Below are 23,182 nucleotides of genomic sequence, written 5' to 3' on the forward strand. Positions count from 1 at the left end.
CTTGCAGCGTACAAACATTTCATTTTTTAATGTTTCTTTTTTGTTAGCAAAGTGTAGATTTATGGTTTGGCCAAATATCGCTTGCGGCCATAAAATAAAAATGATTTTTGGCTCATCACTATTGGCCAGGCTTTTAATATTGGTACTCCCTAGTCATGATGTTCTAACTGTGCAAGTCTCCTCACTCTTTTTGTCATTGGATAGATGGACATGTTTATTAGCTGCAAATAGGCTGTAATGTCACAAACACTGGTCTTTTGAATTCTGCTCGAGGTTGTGTGCTTGTCAGGTTCACATCATAAAAGGGAAATGCAAACACTATACGGAAAATAATCACCAGGCTAAGTTCCTTTTAAGGCTGCTTATCAGGTTGATTTCCTGAAATGACCCTAAACCAGTTCTGTTTTTCTGTGTGCATGCAGACCTCCAAGGAAGATCTGCTACAGGCCGACTTTGAGGGTGCGCTGAAATTTTTCCGGGTCCAGCTCCCGAAACGCTACAGGGCGGCAGAGAACGCTCGGCGCCTTATGGAGCAGGCCTGCAATATCAAGGTAAAAAAAATACCAACTCAAAACATCTTTCAAAGCACTCACCATCAGAAACAATGTGCATTTATTAATCATTTATCTTTATTTGATCATTTGCTATCATTTTAGTGCCAGTATTAGTTGATTTGAACAAACCCACAGCTTTAAATATTATATTGAAGCATTTATACTTGTTTATGCTTTGAACATGAATGATATTGTGTTGTTTATAGTGAAGAGGTGTGCTGTTAGTTGTCTAAGCGGTCGGATTTACAGATGATGAAATGGGTGAAAACTTAAAGGACTGGTATTGAAGGAGTTAATTATGCAATTCCAGGTCGCTTTTGCATTGTTTGAGAAATTTGAAGCGCTACATCACAGAGCTAGCCTGCAGTTATTCAGAGAATGCAGAGACCTTGTCTGCGTTTCAAGGCTCCTTTGAGGCAAGGTGGCGTTAGGACCCAAGGATAGACACAACACAATTCTGTGCCTCAAACCCGTTCCACACGACTTCTATACACTCTAACCCACTTTCTTCTGGAGTTAGTGCCTCTTCCATAGATTGCATTTTATTTGGGGCAGGGGTGTGTTGTTGAGTGTGCGTGTTCAGGAAGGAAGGAGGAGTAGAGATCGAGATGATACTGAGTTCATCCGCTCCCTTGTATTTCTCTCTCTCTCTCTCTCTCTCCTCTCTGTAAATGCACTAACAGCAGGATTTCCTGTGCCCCCAGTCACTCACTGCTGTGCTTCAGTAATGCAGTAATTGTATAATGCAGTGTTTAACTAGGGATGTCTGTTTGAACACCGCAATTAATTCAGACATCATTGAGAATGTTTTGTCCAAACAGTGTTGCTAAAGGGATATTCTCTTGGATGCGGCTAGATTTCATGAGACTCACGCAGTATGCAGAGACAGGAGACATATTTATTTGCATACTTTGTAAATCCAAGAAAATATCCCTTTAGCAACACTGTTTGGACAAAACATTCTTGATGTCTGTATTAATTGCAGTATATATATTACATGGCTTGGTTGAATTCGAATGTAGAATGCGGCCTGTTATTTCTTGATAACAGACCGCTGCTAAGTATAACACACCGTTGCCATGAAAAACAGAGCGTTGCTATGGACGCAGGATTCTAACAGTAGAGACGGAACAGACTATTTTCTTTAGCGGAAGCAATACAATCGTTTTTAAATCGCTTAAAACTGCATTTATTCAAAATAAAAAAATATATTCTAATAATATAAATCTTCTTTACTATCACTTTTTATCAATTTAACACATCCTTTCTGAATAAAAGTATTGATTTATTTCAAAAAAAGAAAGAAAAAAATGTACTGACCCCAAATTACTGACCAGTTGTTAGAAAAGATTTCTTGCTTCTTTTTTTTTTATTCATCAAAGTATCCTAAAAAATTATCACAGGTTATGAAAAAATATTAAGCAGCAGAACTGTTTCCAACTTTGATAATGAATCATCATATTAGAATAATTTCTAAAGGATCATGTGATAGACTGGAGTAATGATCCTGAAAATTCAGCTTTGCATCACAGAAATAAATGATAATTTAAAGTATAATAAATTGAAAACCAGTTATTTTAAATTGTATATATGTATATATGTATGTGTGTGTGTACATATATATGTATATAGGGGTGGCACGGTTCACAAAACCCACGGTTCGGTTCATATCAAGGTTTTAGGGTCACGGTTTTTGTTTCTGTACGGTTCTTGTTGGTAATTTTTCTTTTAATCTTTAACACTCCAAAAATGTACTACAGCATATGTTATATAGCTTAATTATCTAATTATTAATTTCTTTATTTCATAAATGGGGCGTTTTTGCAAAACGCAGCTTCTCATTTCCCATTCCGAAGTAATAGTGAGCGGGTACCGTGAGGAAACTTTCAGTGGCCCTGGAGGTCCATCCATCTGTAGTGAGAGCTACGTGGGCTGTGTCGGACAGTTCTTTGTCAATTTCTCCTCGTGTCTCGTCTATAGAGAGCCTAAGTCCCTCCCCTTCCGGTCGACCACCATGGGACCTTATTTCGGAAAAATATTGTATGGTAGTCAATGGCGAGAGACAACAAATATTTTGATCTCGTTTGAATTGTGCCCTGATTTACACATATGATGTTTGTCAATTTAAAAGATAAATTTTAAAGTCAAGAAAGTCGCAGTTTGATGTAAAACTGCTGAGGTATAAGACTGTGAAAATACGTAATTACAAAGACTACAAACCCAGAAGGCGCACATGTGACGTCATACCTTTTCTCTCAATGAATGAAGCTAACTTTACTGAAGCTAACGTCTGTCATTTTTTTTTATAGTCTTACATAATGAGTGTTTTGAGCCAGAATACACACATACGAGCAACGGATCTTGTGACGTACATAGTGCGAGATGAGAGATGTAGTTCATTGAGCAATTTTCGCATAAAACTAAACGTTACTCTTCTGTTTTATGACAAACTGCGACTTTCTTGACTTTCCTAATTACCTTTTAAATTGACAAACATCATATGTGTAATTCAGGGCACAGTTCAGATGGAATAAAAAGATAAGTTGTCTCTCGCCATTGACTACCATACATATTTTTTCCGAAATAAGGTCCCATGAGCCGGAAGCGGAGGGGCGGGACTTAGGCTCTCTATAGGCATAATTTGCGGGTGGGACATGTCCCCACCACTTTTTGCCAGGGTCGATATTGTCCCCACCACTTTTGAAACATCTCGCGGCACGGATGTACCAATACAAATAAATAAAACATCTCCAGTTAACTAGCAAAGTATTCGTTTCATTCGTTTGTTAAATAAGAAGCAATCTAGCGCTGAAATGTGTTTTTTTTTTTTATCAAGTGATCAAAGTGCTCGTTGCCGCTGCGATCAGTGACTCTTGTGGCTCGCGCACACGCCGCACAGTCTTCACTCGGACGCGCGCTTCAATCCGTTGAGGAGACTCTCTATTTGTTCCAGTGAAATCACAAAACAAAATTCAGACAAATCTGTCCCTGCTTGATATACAATTATAATAAATTATGTTGTAATGTTACTGTAAGTGCAGAAAAGGTTTGTCTTTTATTTTGTATTTTGAGTATGCATTTCCGGGTAGTTGGGTGTAGGTGAGTATTACCTGGTAGTGTTTACTGTTTTTACATAGGCCGTGTAGAGAGGGGGTAAGTAGCCAGGAACGCTCTCTTTCTGTTGACCATTTCTACCGTTTCTAATAGTTTCTGATCTTCAAGTGTTTTCTGTCTGCATATCACATCTTGTCAATAAACGTTCATGGATTTTAAACGCATGGGAACACGTGATGGGTTATTTCCTGCTGCTTAGCCTCTCAGCGGCTATAGGCTGTAATATAATAGTTTAATTTTTGCTGATTTTAACTTAGTAATTTTCTGTGTTATACTTTTAAATATTTTTTTTATCAGGAGAATTTAAGAAAAAAAATATAAAAGTTAAAAATCGTAGAAAATATAATGTCACAATGCAACAAAAAAAAAAAAACAATCTTACTGGTCCTAAAAATATAGCTTTTACATATATAATTATAATTATTAATGTTTTTATATATTTTTTTATTTTTATATTTATATAAGTAAATTAGTATATCATGTGCTCTGCTATATTCTCTGAGATTGGACAGAGAACCATGTATTTGGCAGAATTTAGGACACAGCGAGAGAGAAATAAGAAACCAGAGAGTCAAATGCACTCTGTGGGAAACCAGCATCCGAGTGAGGTGATGTAACAGGTGCATTCATCAGCTTACAAATGATTCAGCGAAGAGAGACCAGCTTCATTTTACACCAGAGTCTTTAGGATTACTATCCTTTGTTTTCCCTTGTTATGGCTCTTTCAACTCCTTGAAGTCCACACCCACCTACATGCACTCTTGAGTCACATCTCTTCCACTCCCTAACTAGAAGGATGGGTTTACACCTGAAACATTTACACCATGCACTCTGTTGTGACTACTTGCAATTTGCTCAAGTCTGTTGTTTTTGTTTCTTCCGAGAGAAGACCATAAGCACAAGCCGTTTGATCCTTCTTATTTTGCAACTGGATTTTCTCGTCATCATGACAAGTGGCGTTTTACGCACGTGATTGAGTTTGCACCGTCATTGCTCCCAGCGTCTGCGCTGACCACGCCTCATTGGCACCCGTGTGTGTGCAAATGTGTACTTAGTCATACTTTCCTCTTTATCTTCTGCAAACAAAAGTGAAAGGCAAGCAGGAGAGCAGATCAATGAGGTGTTTCATCCAAAATCAGCGCTGGAGTGGGCGAATAAACAACGTTTAGACTGCCATTCCACCTCAAAACAGTTATTTTTATACTTACCGTCCTGATCTTGTTGGTTTCTGGAAGATTCTGCCACTGGGATGTCGTCTGGATGTTTTTTATGATACGGCTAGGAGGGAGGAGATTATGTGCAAGGACAGGAAGCCTTGTGAAGCCTGTTATCTCCATATCAGACCTGGACACCAGACACTGCACACATAAACCATGAGGCTGTGCACAGATTACTTCAGCCACCCGTGATCACGACCATTTCCAATCACATGTGTAAGAAGAGGAAATGCAAAGCGGTCGTTTCTGTTTGAAGTGGTGTGAATTTAAAGAGGATCAAGTCACCGGGTAATACGCTTACAGAGTGATGGAATTCAAAGGCACCTGCTCCCGTCGAAAGCACAAGCTGTATGAACTTCCCCCTCCGCGGATTACGAGCCAAATTCCAAATTTCACATCCTCTTGATTATTGAAAGGGGACTTAATCGAAAGGAGACTGGAAACGGCTTAGAGGAATCAGCCTTGGAGAACTCCGGTACATGCAATTTTGGGTCTTTGGCTTGTAGATGTTTGCGCTTGGATACTTATTAAACCAGGAACAGACCGGCTTCAGTTCTTCTTGGGAGAATAAACGAGACCCGTTAGACAGTCAGATGAGAAGATAAAGCGAGAACTACCAGGGGAGTTAGAAGACCCCGTTGTGGTTTGTCTGACAAACCCGAATTCCCCCTGCCTTTCAACCTTTTCCGCTTACCTCGCTCTTCATATTTCCAGTGGTAACCACCGTTGCCCATGAGACCGTGGCGGTAAGAGTCGTGCCTGCATAACTTGCAATTTAGAGTCTGCGGACGAGCACAGAGCTTCATCGCTTTGAAGGAACTGAGCGAAATACACAATCCTTGGAAGACAAAACCAGGTGTGTTTTTGTGAGTGCGTGTTCCTCTATGGTTCATCCCCCTCTGCATTTATTTCCCGCCTCAAGGGGCCGGCTTTCACTTGTAAAAAACTTGTCAACTGGTCCCGGTCTCGGCAGACTTGTCAGCTCTCTCCTCCTCCTTCCTTCCTTCCTCCCTCCCTCCTTCGTTTCTCGAAGCTCACCTGTCTCGCTCAGTGCTCCTCGCAGAAACTTTGCCAAAATGATGCAGGAAGTGTCGATAACAGTCGCTTACGACGCTCACGTTATCAATCAGATTAATGAAGAGGATTTCTTTGCCAGTCTGGTGGCCAACTCCAAACCCAAACCGGTGGTAAGTCTCACTCAAATGGCTTTTTACTGTTTTTTTCTTTCTAAAAATGATTTGGCTGCAAGAATGCCATCTAGTTTTGTTGTACTACAAGCCTTTTTCTTGTAGAGCTGATACTGTCTCAGGCTTTCCGCTCGGTGAGAAATGTCCTGTAATGAAATTACAAGGCTGTACAATTTTCCCCATTATCTTCTTATTCCAAGGAATGCCAACTTGGAGTTGAAAGTACTGTGTGTGTGTGTGTGTGTGTTGGTAATAAGAAGAACATGGCTGTGTTCAGGAGCAAGCGAATGTCTGTCGACCTAATGCAATTTTGCATGTTGTGACTTTTTTTTCCCTCTCAAGTAGATGTTTTGAATACTCAGATGAGCCTAGTGACCCAAATATTCAAACATTGTCCGGGCAAATGCATTGGTTTAATAAATCCCAGTAAACCAAAATTAAGCTTTGCAGTTCTTGCTTTGTTTGTAACAGCAAGAATTTATACAAACTGCCACAGCAACTGTTTTACACTATGTACTGGTGGGAAATCACTAACATGTGCTCTTTGTGTCAACTTGAATGGAAAATGGAGATCAGCTACTCATTCATACCTGTGTAGGTGTATATATATAAACTCGTCATTTACACCGACCACGTTTGTTGAGGTGAAATCTCCCTGACAAACTTTCCGTATGTATACGAGTGTATAGTGTAAGTGTGTACTGTAAGTGTTAAACCAAATGAATATTTGTGCTGAGAACTTGACTTCCATGTTGGTTGTGCCATTTCAACATGTCATTCTGTGGTCTGTGGCTGTACACAGCACATCCGGACTGCGTGTTCTTCTAACATCTCTTCATCTAATGATGCCAGGCCTCTTATCTGCACCACTGACTGTCAGATTAATAGGCTGCTGCTTGTTTCTTTTTACTCCTCTCTTTCTCTAAGGCAAGCGTCACTAAGCCTAACCATAAGCATTGAACTTTAGCACATACCTTGTGTATTTCATATTTTTGTTAAATTAGAGAGAAAACGAGTTTACGAGATATCTAGACACCATAATATCATAGAGATTTTGAGATGGGCTCTTTAGACTCTCTAGCTCCCTAGAAAACACACAGTGAGGCCCAGTCAACCACCCAAAATGACCTAGTACTGGCCTAGCACTAACCCAGTTCCCTAGAGCATCCACCCAAAACCCTTCCTTTCTCTTTTTCTGTCTCTTTTCCTTTGCCGTCCTGATATTATGAATCAATTGTTTGCTTATCCTCCTAGTTGACTCTGTTCTGAAGAGTTTGTATCATGTTCACATTCCTCCGAACAGTACAACGGACACTTTGTGCTGGAGTAGAAAGGCAAAGGTGGCTGTTTTCCCAAAAGGAGAAGTCAGTTTACTCAAGCGCAAGCTTTTGACTTGTCATCGTTACAACTGCTTTCCCTCCGCCAAAAAAAAAAAGAAAAAAAAGCCTTGAGTGCCATTGTGGCTTCGTTGATAACACAAGTGGTGCAATAGTTTCTTGCTCCGGCGACCCTCATCCTTAGGTCAGAGGGCAAACACACTGTATGGTATCACGGATGACGGTCAACAATGAGCTGCTGTTCAGCAGAAGTGATGCAGATTGAGATTAGAGAAAAAGGCTCCTTTTGTGTTTTTTTGGACCTGAATAAAGCGGAAACATGGAGATTCGAAATGACTTTCCCTAGTGCGAACTGTGTTGATATGCTACACGTTTTGCAAGCATGTTTTGTGGAAACTCCAAACGTCTGTTTGTTTGCCCTCAAAATGCTGTTGTGGTGGGCAGTACACATTTCTGCTTTGTGTGTGAGCAGTTTCAAACTCAAATGAAGTAGCCAATTATGAAAGGCTTTATGAAAACTGATCCCAGACCTGCTGAATGAAGACTGTAATAAACAAAGTCCCCTGCAGTAAAGCAGCGAGTAAACCCGGATGAAGAGATCCCCTCAGGACTGGCTTCACTGAGCCAGCGCGCTCCACCCTCAGAGACGCCATGCTAACTCCGGCTATGCTGCCATAGCAACAGACAGGAGCGCTGCGCTTTTAAAGGCTCCTGAGATGGTTTTGCTTTTTAAGGGAGTGTAGAAAGAGCATCAGTTTGTTTTTTGAAGCTCATAATGCTGCACGTTGTTTGTCGATTAGTGTCTTACCATATAAAAATTATATATTAGCCATTACTCCAGACAAAAGTGTCGCATGATCCTTCAAAAATCATTCTAATATGCTGATTTGGTGCCCAATTATTATTGATACTGATTTATTAATGAATGGTTCCTATTATCAGTGTTTTTGCTGCTTAACATTTTTGTGGAAATTCTTTCAGAATTCTTTGATTTAGAAAGTTTGAAAGGGAATCATCTTTTTGTAACATCATAAATGTCTTTACTGTCACTTTTGATCAATTTAATCCACCCTTGCTGAATAAAATGAGTTAAAAAAAAGAAAGGAATGGTAGTGAATGGTAGTTTATCACGGTTTCCACAAAATATTAAGCAGCACTAATGTTTGCAACATTGATAATAATGAAACATGTTTATATATTTATATATATAAATGCTTTATCTTTGTAAGTTTGACCTCCCTCCCTTTTATTTTGTACTCTTGATATTTTAAGTAATGTCCTGCCCTGTCAATAATATCTATTATGATTTTTACTTAGAATTTTACTTTATAGTAGTGAATATCTTTATATATTTTGCACATTTTGATATATTATTTATATTTTTTAAGTTACTGTACTGTATGTGTGTGCGTTTGAGAGAGCGGGAGAAAGAGAGAATGTGCTTTCCGCATATAATAAAATGTAATTTTGTGTCAAAAACATGGAAATAGTTTGTCGTTTTTACCCTATTGTTCACTATATTTTTTTTGCTCGGTCAGTGTCGTTGTGGGTTTTGGTTCTGTAGGCTGCAACTACTTTAGCCGTGCGTTTCCCTGAAAATTTTAAAAGTGCACACCTTAAACGTTCGTCAACCAATCAGAACCAAGCATTCACAAGCCCTGTAGTATAATGAATTAAAATTAAATTAAATATACTTGATATAATATATTAAAGGCATAGTTAAGTTCACCCAAAAATGAAAATTCTGTCATTAATTATTCATCCTCATGTCGTTCCAAACCTGTAAGAACTTTGAAACACAAATGAATATCTTTTTTATGAAATCTGAGATTACTGTTCCTCCATTGACAGCCTACGCAACTACACCACTGTACCACTTTCAAGCCCCAGAAAGATAAAGACATCATAAAAGTAATCCATGTGACTCAATTTTACGAAGCGACGCAAGTGCTTTGTTTGTGCAAAAAAAAAAAGAAGAAAAAAAAGTACCATTTTACTTACAAAATATTAATCTCCAACGTGTGTTCACAAGAGCACCATGACGCATGCACATGTTGTGTTGACTCGAGAGCAGACATTGTTGCATGAGCGCACATTGGAGATTTTTTGCATTAACCAAGCCCTTGCGTCGCTTCATAAAATTGTAAATGGTAAAATGTAAATGGTCAAATTGAACCACTGGAGTCAGATGGATTACTTTTATGATGTCTTTACTATCTTTCTGGGGCTTCAAAGTGTTATTTGCGTAGACTGTCAATGGAGGGATTTCATCAACAAATTCTTCATCTGTGTTCTGAAGATGAACGATAGTCTTACGGGTTTGGAACGACATGAGTATGAGTGAGTAAAGACAGAATTTTCATTTTTGAGCGAACTGTCCCTTTAATGGTAAATGCGTATGTAATTGTGTATACATTATCTGGTTGGGGGATGCTTTGACTTATTTAAAAGGTATTAAACAACATATTTATGTATGGTTTTTTTTGTGAGAGATTGTACATTTCACAAACCTGATCTCTGATTTCTTGTCTTTCTTAGGTGCCGACAAAGAAGCTGAAGAAGTTCGAGAAGGAGTATCAGTCTCTGAAAGAGAACCAGCTGCAGCAGGAAGACCCAATAGACAGATATCAGGTAAGCAGGAATCTGATTTAGCCTCCCCTCCTCCAGTCCTCATCCTCACCTCCTACGTTCATCTTCATCTTCGTCTCACTCTGTCTCAGTTCAGGACTGTGTAGCGGGCTGCACTGGAAACCACAGACGCTGTACGTCGCAGGGAAAGAGCTAAACACTCGCCAAACATTCGCATTGTAGATTCTAGTTTTGTACACCAAATATTTTAATTTATTTTTTGAGCATTTAAATGAAGGAAAAAGTGACATATTTTTTTATTTAAGTGCCTTGTTTCTTTTTTTATCATACATTTAAAAAAAAAAAAAAGCTGTGACATAGCTTTTGTGTTTTTGTTGGCACATTTAAGTCTCATGTTTACATTAACTGAAATGTTTAAAAGGCACAAAAAAAAACCCATGCTTTTTTATTTAAACTGATCGCATTTAATTGAATGTATTATTTTTTACATTTTTTTAAGCTTCTATTCTTCACATGAAAGATAAATAAAATGTGTAATTTTATTTACTTTTTTTTTTATTATTATATTTGTATGAATGTGTGCTTTCACAAGCAATGTGCAGTGTTGAAAAGCCAAGCATGCTATTAAAGGAAGCTCCATTACTCAGTGGTTTCCTTGCTGTCACTTCCTGTTTATCCTCTCCCTCACTCACCCATCTAACCAATGAGATTCCCTCACTCACCCATTTAACCAATGATCTGTGGCGGGGGGTGGAGCATGGACAGGCGGTGTTGTATGTTTCGAGCGGTGCTGGATGGGGAAGGCCTCTGCGGTTCTTGTTCTAGTGGGTGTAGTGTTCACTGTGTTGGGGTCGACGGTGCAGGTAAGCCTTCAGCCCACCAGCGCTCATTGGCTACTAACATCTGCCTGCGTGTGTGTTTGTTTCTCTGATCCGTTTGAAATGATGACCTCAAGCCTTCCATGTTACATTAACTGCTGTGCACAACCTAACCAGCAATGTATGTGTGTGTGTGTGTGTGTGTGTGTGTGTGTGTGTGTGTGTGTGTGTAAATGGAAGTCAGATGACAGCTTTCCCCTTCCTGATAAGGAAATGTGTGTCATGTGAGGCAGTGGGAGACTCCCTGTGACAACGCCAGCTCTCTAATCAGGCAATGCAGAAGTCACACTGTGGTCATTTAGTGTGATTTCTCAAGACTGATTGTGAAAAACTGTTCCTAGATCAACATGTGATTCAAGTTTCTTTACATATGGCTCCTAGTCTCCTGTTTTGTAGTCAATGTGCAGCTTTTTGTGTTTCCTCATTTTATTTGGGAGGGATAGTCTACTGAATTATGAGTTATGTGGAATATAATTCAAATTAAAACATTTTTGGAATATTTAATATACAAACATGCATGAATGCATTCAATTTCTGACAAAATTATTATTGCCGATTCTATGTGAGCCGTTTCATTTACCATTTTATATATTTTTAATTACAATTTTTGTAATCATGCTATTATTATCTTAATTAATTACTTGTTTATCATCTTTGTAGTATTATTATAATCCCCAATTTTTTTTATTATTATTTGCAGTTATCTTAACTTATTACTATATTTATTTTTTTACAATTGCAAACAATTTTTCTATTATCTTTATTTGCCATTATTATATTATTTGTCTGTCTATGTTTTATAATTATAATCTTCTACTATTTTATGCACTTTTTTACTATTATTATCTTTATTTGCCTATTAATTACTTGATTTAGTACCATCTATGATTTTTTACTATTATTAGTCTTTTAGTAATTTATATATTTGTGCTACTATTTATTTATTTGCTATTATTAATTTTTTAATTATAATAATAATAATTTATAATTTTATATAATTTATCTATTTATTTAGTTGTTACTTTATGTACTCTATGTTTATATATATATATATATATATATATATATATATATATATATATATTTTTTTTTTTCGGTTATTACAATCTTTTATTATTTTAGAAGATTTTTTATTTTTGAATTATTTTACTGTTTTTATACTTCTTTATTTCCTATAATTATCTTAATTTGTTACCCATCTATCATTTTTTATGATATTGTAATCTTTTACTACTATGTATATATATATTTTTTTTACTATATATAAGATAATAATAGGAAATAAAGTATAAAAACTGTTAAAAGAATCTTCTAAAATAGTAAAAGATTGTAATTATATATATTACTATTATTTTATATAGCAATTTTAAATAATTTTTTGTAAAAACAAATAACACAATATTATGCTCTGTGTTGACAAAAAATAAGTAACTGTCAAAAATATTGAAACAGGAGAATTGGCAAAATTCTTATATGTCCTTTTAATTTGTTGCATTCATGTATTGCAAACCGGTGCAGTTTACCCAATCATGTACTTTCATACACATTTGTAATGCTTACATGTGAGTGCTTGTGAAATTTGAGTCTGTAGCTTGTGCAAAGCTAGCCTCGCAGTCTTTTCAGTCTCCGTCTGTTAACCTGCACGAGTTCTCCTCCATAAAGTAATAAATGAACGTGTGTGTGTGTCCCTGCAGAGAGAAAACCGGCGACTGCAGGAGGCCAGCATGCGTCTGGAGCAGGAGAACGATGATCTTGCCCATGAACTGGTGACCAGCAAGATAGCACTGAGGAATGACCTGGACCAGGTATTTCTACACTAGTTAGCACACTATACATTTGGCTATTGTTTAGATCATGCGTATTTTAAAGTGCTGCATTCTCAGGCCGAGGACAAAGCTGATGTTTTGAACAAAGAACTGCTCAACACTAAACAACGTCTGGTAGAGACCGAGGAGGAGAAGAGAAGACAAGAGGAGGAGACGGCACAGGTACGAGGATCGAGGAATCTATGTAGTATGAAACTTAACTGCTACAGACATGAACGAGACTGTTTTTGCTTTTCAGCTGAAGGAAGTGTTCAGGAGAGAGCTGGAGAAAGCAGAGTTAGAGATCAAGAAGACCACAGCTATCATAGCAGAGTATAAACAGGTATGCTTGGGTGTCCCATACATTTCTAGAAATCCCATAATCCTCTAAATTCACCCCACACTTCAGGGCAGTGGGATTATAGTTAACGCATTTTTAAAAAATTGTTGCTTGAAATAAAATAAATGTTAACTGAAAAAGAAAAAATAATATTTTCATTTAGTTATAAATGAAACTAAATTTGAAATAAAAATGACAAAAACAACGAAATTACTAAATGGAATCATGTATTTCAAAATATTAATAAAAATATATTAGTATCTCAGTGGTACTAAAATAATACTCACTGAAATAAAATGTTTAAAAAATGTAAAATACTTTTATTTCAGTTAGTTGCCAAGGAAACATCTCATTTCCATTTAATTTAACTTTATACACTAAGCCAACACAGCGGACTCATGGAAAAATACATCGGATATCATCATTTTTTTGTCATGACTAAAATGGACTCAAAATGTTTCTGAACTTAAAATAATTGTGTACGTAGTAAAACAATACAAACGATTTAAGTATATATCATTATATTATTTACAATACACAGCATGGTTTTCAATTATATTTGTAGGGGGGACAACCCTCAGATGGGGTGGGTCCTGACCCAAAAATTACAAAAACTTAAATTTCAAATGAAAATGGAAAATATATTTAAAAAAAAACTTTCAAACTAGTAAAATAAAAAATCTAACAAAAATCCGAATAACACTAAACCAACATGACTGAGATAAAATGTTAAAATATAAACTTATTTTATTTCAGTTAGTTGCTTGGCAAGAATTTTTATTTATTTATTTAACTTGATGATTTATTTAACTGAAATCAAAAACTTTATAGAAATAAATACAAAATTATTAAAACCAACAAAAAAGGCTAAAACTTAAACTAAATCGAAAATATTACAAAAAAGGAATTCAAGCTAGAAATAAAAACTGTAATAGTATCTCAATGATACTAAAATAACATCTTCAGGTCCTTACATCTCTTTTTTAGTATTTATTGTGATGGATCGAGTATAGTAAGATCTGAAACATGGTCTTTTGTTTGTGTTAGATATGTTCCCAGTTGAGTACGAGGCTGGAGAAACAGCAGGCGTCCACAAAAGAAGAACTGGATATAGTTAAGGTGGGTAACTAGTCTATGAGTGCTCTAATGTGCTCTGTTGAGTATGTGACGATCAGTACCTCTTGTTCTTCCAGGCTAAAGTGATGGCGTGTGAGCGCTGTAGGGAAGTGTTCAGCAAAGATGGACCCCTGCAGATCCCTGCGGTGAGTCAGGACAACCGGGACACGGACGTGGATGAGGAGAAGGACTCGCTCAAGGCCCAGCTGAGAGAACTAGAGCTAGAGCTGGCGCAAACCAAACTCCAGCTGGTGGAGGCCAAGTGCAAGATCCAGGTCAGTCGTCACGGCACATATAACACCATAGATTTACACAATCAAGCTGCAGGTCAAAATCAACTTTTATCTGTTTATAGGGAGATTTGGGATTAGCTACTTAGTTTACAATAAGCATATTTGAAATCAGTGTTTTATAGATATAGTTGTATCTCACTACATTTTAGTGCCAGGTTAACATTACATAATAAAGTCATAACATTACTATGTGTAACATTTTGAGAATAGTTGTGTTTTGAATACGTCACTTTAATATTGATTTTCTTGACTTCTCATATTCCAACTTTGTAGTTCTGACTTTATGCTCAAAATGTAAGCTTTATTTTCAAAGTATTACTACTAAAATTTCAGTGTTGCGTCTTGATTCACATAATTTTGACTTTTATCGAATTTTACAATTTATTTTCATAATTTTGACTAACCTATGATTTTTTTTTTTTACCTGTTAACTTTGTTCACGCGGTTTTGACTTAAATCTCAGTTACGACTTTATTCACATAATTTTGACTTGAATCTCAATGTCACAACTGTTCACATAATTTTGAGTTAAATCTCATAATGTTACAACTTTGTTCATGTAATTTTGACCTAAATCTCATAGTTTCACATAATTTTGAGTTAAATCTCATAATGTTACAACTTTGTTCACATAATTTTGAGTTAAATCTCATAATGTTACGACTTTGTTCACATAATTTTGAGTTAAATCTCATAATGTTACAACTTTGTTCATGTAATTTTGACCTAAATCTCGTTACAACTTTGTTCACATCATTTTGAGTTAAATCTCATAATGTTACGACTTTGTTCACATAATTTTGAGTTAAATCTCATAATGTTACAACTTTGTTAACATAATTTTGAGTTAAATCTCATAATGTTACAACTTTGTTCGCATAATTTTGAGTTAAATCTCATAATGTTACGACTTTGTTCACATAATTTTGAGTTAAATCTCATAATGTTACAACTTTGTTCATGTAATTTTGACCTAAATCTCATAGTTTCACATAATTTTGAGTTAAATCTCATAATGTTACAACTTTGTTCACATAATTTTGAGTTAAATCTCATAATGTTACGACTTTGTTCACATAATTTTGAGTTAAATCTCATAATGTTACAACTTTGTTAACATAATTTTGAGTTAAATCTCATAATGTTACAACTTTGTTCGCATAATTTTGAGTTAAATCTCATAATGTTACGACTTTGTTCACATAATTTTGAGTTAAATCTCATAATGTTACAACTTTGTTCATGTAATTTTGACCTAAATCTCATAGTTTCACATAATTTTGAGTTAAATCTCATAATGTTACAACTTTGTTCACATAATTTTGAGTTAAATCTCATAATGTTACGACTTTGTTCACATAATTTTGAGTTAAATCTCATAATGTTACAACTTTGTTCATGTAATTTTGACCTAAATCTCGTTACAACTTTGTTCACATCATTTTGAGTTAAATCTCATAATGTTACGACTTTGTTCACATAATTTTGAGTTAAATCTCATAATGTTACAACTTTGTTAACATAATTTTGAGTTAAATCTCATAATGTTACAACTTTGTTCGCATAATTTTGAGTTAAATCTCATAATGTTACGACTTTGTTCACATAATTTTGAGTTAAATCTCATAATGTTACAACTTTGTTCATGTAATTTTGACCTAAATCTCATAGTTTCACATAATTTTGAGTTAAATCTCATAATGTTACAACTTTGTTCACATAATTTTGAGTTAAATCTCATAATGTTACGACTTTGTTCACATAATTTTGAGTTAAATCTCATAATGTTACAACTTTGTTAACATAATTTTGAGTTAAATCTCATAATGTTACAACTTTGTTCGCATAATTTTGAGTTAAATCTCATAATGTTACGACTTTGTTCACATAATTTTGAGTTAAATCTCATAATGTTACAACTTTGTTCATGTAATTTTGACCTAAATCTCATAGTTTCACATAATTTTGAGTTAAATCTCATAATGTTACAACTTTGTTCACATAATTTTGAGTTAAATCTCATAATGTTACGACTTTGTTCACATAATTTTGAGTTAAATCTCATAATGTTACAACTTTGTTAACATAATTTTGAGTTAAATCTCATAATGTTACAACTTTGTTCGCATAATTTTGAGTTAAATCTCATAATGTTACGACTTTGTTCACATAATTTTGAGTTAAATCTCATAATGTTACAACTTTGTTCATGTAATTTTGACCTAAATCTCATAGTTTCACATAATTTTGAGTTAAATCTCATAATGTTACAACTTTGTTCACATAATTTTGAGTTAAATCTCATAATGTTACGACTTTGTTCACATAATTTTGAGTTAAATCTCATAATGTTACAACTTTGTTAACATAATTTTGAGTTAAATCTCATAATGTTACAACTTTGTTCGCATAATTTTGAGTTAAATCTCATAATGTTACGACTTTGTTCACATAATTTTGAGTTAAATCTCATAATGTTACAACTTTGTTCATGTAATTTTGACCTAAATCTCATAGTTTCACATAATTTTGAGTTAAATCTCATAATGTTACAACTTTGTTCACATAATTTTGAGTTAAATCTCATAATGTTACGACTTTGTTCACATAATTTTGAGTTAAATCTCATAATGTTACAACTTTGTTCATGTAATTTTGACCTAAATCTCATGTTACAACTTTGTTCACATCATTTTGAGTTAAATCTCATAATGTTACGACTTGGTTCACATAATTTTGAGTTAAATCTCATAATGTTACAACTTTGTTAACATAATTTTGAGTTAAATCTCATAATGTTACAACTTTGTTCGCATAATTTTGAGTTAAATCTCATAATGTTACGACTTTGTTCACATAATTTTGAGTTAAATCTCATAATGTTACAACTTTGTTCACATAATTTTGAGTTAAATCTCATAATGTTACAACTTTGTTCGCATAATTTTGAGTTAAATCTCATAATGTTACAACTTTGTTCACATAATTTTGAGTTAAATCTCATAATGTTACAACTTTGTTCACATAATTTTGAGTTAAATCTCATAATGTTACGACTTTGTTCACATAATTTTGAGTTAAATCTCATAATGTTACAACTTTGTTCACATAATTTTGAGTTAAATCTCATAATGTTACGACTTTGTTCACATAATTTTGAGTTAAATCTCATAATGTTACAACTTTGTTCACATAATTTTGAGTTAAATCTCATAATGTTACAACTTTGTTCACATCATTTTGACTTAAATCTCATAATGTTACGACTTTGTTCACATAATTTTGACTTAAATCTCATAATGTTACGACTTTGTTCACATCATTTTGAGTTAAATCTCATAATGTTACAACTTTGTTCACATCATTTTGACTTAAATCTCATAATGTTACGACTTTGTTCACATAATTTTGACTTAAATCTCATAATGTTACAACTTTGTTCACATAATTTTGAGTTAAATCTCATAATGTTACAACTTTGTTCACATAATTTTGAGTTAAATCTCATAATGTTACAACTTTGTTCACATAATTTTGAGTTAAATCTCATAATGTTACGACTTTGTTCACATAATTTTGAGTTAAATCTCATAATGTTACAACTTTGTTCACATAATTTTGAGTTAAATCTAATAATGTTACAACTTTGTTCACATCATTTTGACTTAAATCTCATAATGTTACGACTTTGTTCGCATAATTTTGAGTTAAATCTCATGTTACAACTTTGTTCACATCATTTTGACTTAAATCTCATAATGTTACGACTTTGTTCGCATAATTTTGAGTTAAATCTCATAATGTTACAACTTTCACATAATTTTGACTTAAATCTCATAATGTTACGACTTTGTTCACATCATTTTGAGTTAAATCTCATAATGTTACAACTTTGTTCACATAATTTTGAGTTAAATCTCATAATGTTACGACTTTGTTCGCATAATTTTGAGTTAAATCTCATAATGTTACAACTTTGTTCACATCATTTTGACTTAAATCTCATAATGTTACAACTTTGTTCGCATAATTTTGACTTAAATCTCATAATGTTACAACTTTGTTCACATGATTTTGAGTTAAATCTCATTATGTTACGACTTTGTTCGCATAATTTTGAGTTAAATCTCATGTTACAACTTTGTTCACATGATTTTGATTTAAATCTCATAATGTTACAACTTTGTTAACATAATTTTGAGTTAAATCTCATAATGTTACAACTTTGTTAACATAATTTTGAGTTAAATCTCATAATGTTACAACTTTGTTCGCATAATTTTGAGTTAAATCTCATAATGTTACGACTTTGTTCACATAATTTTGAGTTAAATCTCATAATGTTACAACTTTGTTCATGTAATTTTGACCTAAATCTCATAGTTTCACATAATTTTGAGTTAAATCTCATAATGTTACAACTTTGTTCACATAATTTTGAGTTAAATCTCATAATGTTACGACTTTGTTCACATAATTTTGAGTTAAATCTCATAATGTTACAACTTTGTTCATGTAATTTTGACCTAAATCTCATGTTACAACTTTGTTCACATCATTTTGAGTTAAATCTCATAATGTTACGACTTGGTTCACATAATTTTGAGTTAAATCTCATAATGTTACAACTTTGTTAACATAATTTTGAGTTAAATCTCATAATGTTACAACTTTGTTCGCATAATTTTGAGTTAAATCTCATAATGTTACGACTTTGTTCACATAATTTTGAGTTAAATCTCATAATGTTACAACTTTGTTCACATAATTTTGAGTTAAATCTCATAATGTTACAACTTTGTTCACATAATTTTGAGTTAAATCTCATAATGTTACAACTTTGTTCACATAATTTTGAGTTAAATCTCATAATGTTACAACTTTGTTCGCATAATTTTGAGTTAAATCTCATAATGTTACGACTTTGTTCACATAATTTTGAGTTAAATCTCATAATGTTACAACTTTGTTCACATAATTTTGAGTTAAATCTCATAATGTTACGACTTTGTTCACATAATTTTGAGTTAAATCTCATAATGTTACAACTTTGTTCACATAATTTTGAGTTAAATCTCATAATGTTACAACTTTGTTCACATCATTTTGACTTAAATCTCATAATGTTACGACTTTGTTCACATAATTTTGACTTAAATCTCATAATGTTACGACTTTGTTCACATCATTTTGAGTTAAATCTCATAATGTTACAACTTTGTTCACATCATTTTGACTTAAATCTCATAATGTTACGACTTTGTTCACATAATTTTGACTTAAATCTCATAATGTTACAACTTTGTTCACATAATTTTGAGTTAAATCTCATAATGTTACAACTTTGTTCACATAATTTTGAGTTAAATCTCATAATGTTACAACTTTGTTCACATAATTTTGAGTTAAATCTCATAATGTTACGACTTTGTTCACATAATTTTGAGTTAAATCTCATAATGTTACAACTTTGTTCACATAATTTTGAGTTAAATCTAATAATGTTACAACTTTGTTCACATCATTTTGACTTAAATCTCATAATGTTACGACTTTGTTCGCATAATTTTGAGTTAAATCTCATGTTACAACTTTGTTCACATCATTTTGACTTAAATCTCATAATGTTACGACTTTGTTCGCATAATTTTGAGTTAAATCTCATAATGTTACAACTTTCACATAATTTTGACTTAAAATGATGTGAACAAAGTCGTAACATTATGAGATTTAAGTCAAAATTATGTGAAAGTTGTAACATTATGAGATTTAACTCAAAATTATGCGAACAAAGTCGTAACATTATGAGATTTAAGTCAAAATGATGTGAACAAAGTTGTAACATGAGATTTAACTCAAAATTATGCGAACAAAGTCGTAACATTATGAGATTTAAGTCAAAATGATGTGAACAAAGTTGTAACATTATGAGATTTGAGTTAAATCTCATAATGTTACAACTTTGTTCACATAATTTTGAGTTAAATCTCATAATGTTATGACTTTGTTCGCATAATTTTGAGTTAAATCTCATAATGTTACAACTTTGTTCACATCATTTTGACTTAAATCTCATAATGTTACAACTTTGTTCGCATAATTTTGACTTAAATCTCATAATGTTACAACTTTGTTCACATGATTTTGAGTTAAATCTCATTATGTTACGACTTTGTTCGCATAATTTTGAGTTAAATCTCATGTTACAACTTTGTTCACATGATTTTGATTTAAATCTCATAATGTTACAACTTTGTTCACATAATTTTGAGTTAAATCTCATAATGTTACAACTTTGTTCACATAATTTTGAGTTAAATCTCATAATGTTACAACTTTGTTCGCATAATTTTGACTTAAATATCATGTTACAACTTTGTTCACATAATTTTGACTTAAATCTCATAATGTTACAACTTTGTTCACATAATTTTGAGTTAAATCTCATAATGTTACAACTTTGTTCACATAATTTTGAGTTAAATCTCATAATGTTACAACTTTGTTCACATAATTTTGACTTAAATCTCATAATGTTACAACTTTGTTCACATGATTTTGACTTAAATATCATGTTACGACTTTGTTCACATAATTTTGAGTTAAATCTCATAATGTTACAACTTTGTTCACATGATTTTGACTTAAATCTCATAATGTTACAACTTTGTTCACATGATTTTGACTTAAATCTCATAATGTTACGACTTTATTCACATAATTTTGAGTTAAATCTCATAATGTTACAACTTTGTTCACATAATTTTGAGTTAAATCTCATAATGTTACAACTTTGTTCACATGATTTTGATTTAAATCTCATAATGTTACAACTTTGTTCACATAATTTTGAGTTAAATCTCATAATGTTACAACTTTGTTCGCATCATTTTGAGTTAAATCTCATAATGTTACGACTTTGTTCACATAATTTTGACTTAAATCTCATAATGTTACGACTTTTTCCATGTAATTTTGCTTTACTTTCATTATGACTTTTCTCACAAACTTTTGCTTTAATCTCTATTAAACTATTTTTGTCTTTTTGACTTAATTTTCAAACTATTACAAATGTAATATAATACTCTTAAGACTTTATTCTCAAAACTCTGACTTTCTCCTTGCCTGCTTAGATTTGTTTGCTGCTGTCGTATCTTACCAAAGAAACGCTAACAAATGTAAATATCACTTAGCAGTTTACAGCCATGTCAGTTTACAGTAACTTAAATATAATTTGTTAATGTGTACCAGGAGCTGGAGCATCAGAGGGGCGTTTTGATGACTGAGGTTCAAGCTGCCAAAAACTCCTGGTTCAGTAAAACACTGGGCAACCTTAAGAATTCCTCCGGTAACCAGTCACCGTCCTCACCCAAAGAGGGCCAGTAGGACTCGCCAAGGGCTTAACCAAAGGGTAGAGGATCGTGACCCTTCCACTTGGCCAATCGGAGTAGAAAACAAGCTCTCTAATGAACACTACTAGCAACACAACATTGCAATGCAGTATTCCCTCGCATGGACTAATGAAGGACTTGAACAAACCTCCCCATCCAGATGCACTTACTACTGTTACAATTTCCTTTGCTTGCGATGCCACCTAGTGGATATTAACAAGTACCAGAGTAATAATGATTATTTTTACCCTTGATCACCCCTTTATCCACTTCTGTGGATTGAGTTTGTGTTAGCAAACTGTCAGTTCTAGCATGCAAGTACATAAACTATGACCTTTAGACCGTCAGATCAAAGAGTCTAATTTTTTTGTTTTGCTTTTCTCGGAGGGAATACTGCATTCTGCTTACCATTAAAAGTACAAAAAAAGTTTTTTTGTTTTTCTATATAGAAATAATAAATGTAACAGTTTTGTCATATAAATATGTATAACTAAATGTTGATTTTTATTTTAATCTTGTACAGTTCTGAAAGGAAAGTGTTCCATTATTTTTTACGATTTTGAATATGAATGTCCTCTTTATAAATGTCAAATACTGAAAAGCACAGAAAATATAGTCCATGTATGGAAACAAGCACCCCGTGACATTCCCTTTCCGTCCATTCTCGTAGTTTTCCATCGCTGTAGACTATTCATAGACGGACTCGCACGTAATTCATCAGGCCGTCAAAGCTTTCACGTTGCGATGGCCACGCGATATTCATGCCAAGCTGCACGTATTGTTTATTTTATGTTATTTAACTGGTATACATGAGCAATTCAGTGACCGATGCCATGCAGAAATCACAAACTTGTCAAGATGTCCGAGCGTTAAAAGCCATATGGAGTCAAAGTGTACACCTGCAATCAAATTCATCTGCTATTTGTCAGGATGTCCATATTAATAGTTTTCCTATATGTGTTGTATTTCACCAAGCGGATTTGAATAATCTGCATGGCTCTTATTCACACTAACGAATCACCATATTTACACTGATATACAAAAAAAAAATATTGTCTTCTATTTTGTCATTTTTGAAACTGTGATTTTAAAAATGCCAAACTAATTATACAAATTATCAAAGAGATGTCAGTTTAATATGAATTGATAATGCTGTCCTGTGGGATTCTACAGATGGTTCCAGGTGTTTTTATATTGTAATCTACAGGACGGAAGACGTTGCGTCTGGTTTATTGTTGGTTCATCTGTTCCAGCCTGCTGATGTCGTCTGTCTAGTAACTATCTGACAGTAAACATATGGTTCTTGGTCCATGTTTCATTTGATTCACACCTTTCGTTGTTTCAATAAACAGTAACGCTAA

General features: G+C 33.7%; 1 protein-coding gene across 5 annotated transcripts in view; it reads left to right on the plus strand.

The window, feature by feature from the left end:
- Positions 1 to 23,182, plus strand: part of rabgap1l (RAB GTPase activating protein 1-like) — a 95,139-nt gene extending 71,957 nt beyond the window's left edge. The window contains exons 19-26 of one of the 5 annotated variants that reach the window (XM_084416863.1): positions 423 to 551; positions 9,948 to 10,040; positions 12,571 to 12,681; positions 12,760 to 12,864; positions 12,941 to 13,024; positions 14,069 to 14,140; positions 14,215 to 14,412; positions 21,682 to 23,182. In XM_084416863.1, coding sequence (XP_084272989.1) covers positions 423 to 551; positions 9,948 to 10,040; positions 12,571 to 12,681; positions 12,760 to 12,864; positions 12,941 to 13,024; positions 14,069 to 14,140; positions 14,215 to 14,412; positions 21,682 to 21,816 — 927 coding nt within the window. In that variant the 3' untranslated portion in view covers positions 21,817 to 23,182. Of the gene's footprint in view, positions 1 to 422; positions 552 to 4,745; positions 6,073 to 9,947; positions 10,041 to 10,129; positions 10,298 to 10,670; positions 10,862 to 12,570; positions 12,684 to 12,759; positions 12,865 to 12,940; positions 13,025 to 14,068; positions 14,141 to 14,214; positions 14,413 to 21,681 lie in introns of those variants that run through there. The other 4 variants (XM_084416866.1, XM_084416867.1, XM_084416865.1 and 1 more) reach the window with 4 other exon arrangements.

This window comes from Rutilus rutilus, assembly GCF_951802725.1.
Source record: "Rutilus rutilus genome assembly, chromosome: 8".
Lineage (NCBI taxonomy): Eukaryota > Metazoa > Chordata > Actinopteri > Cypriniformes > Leuciscidae > Rutilus > Rutilus rutilus.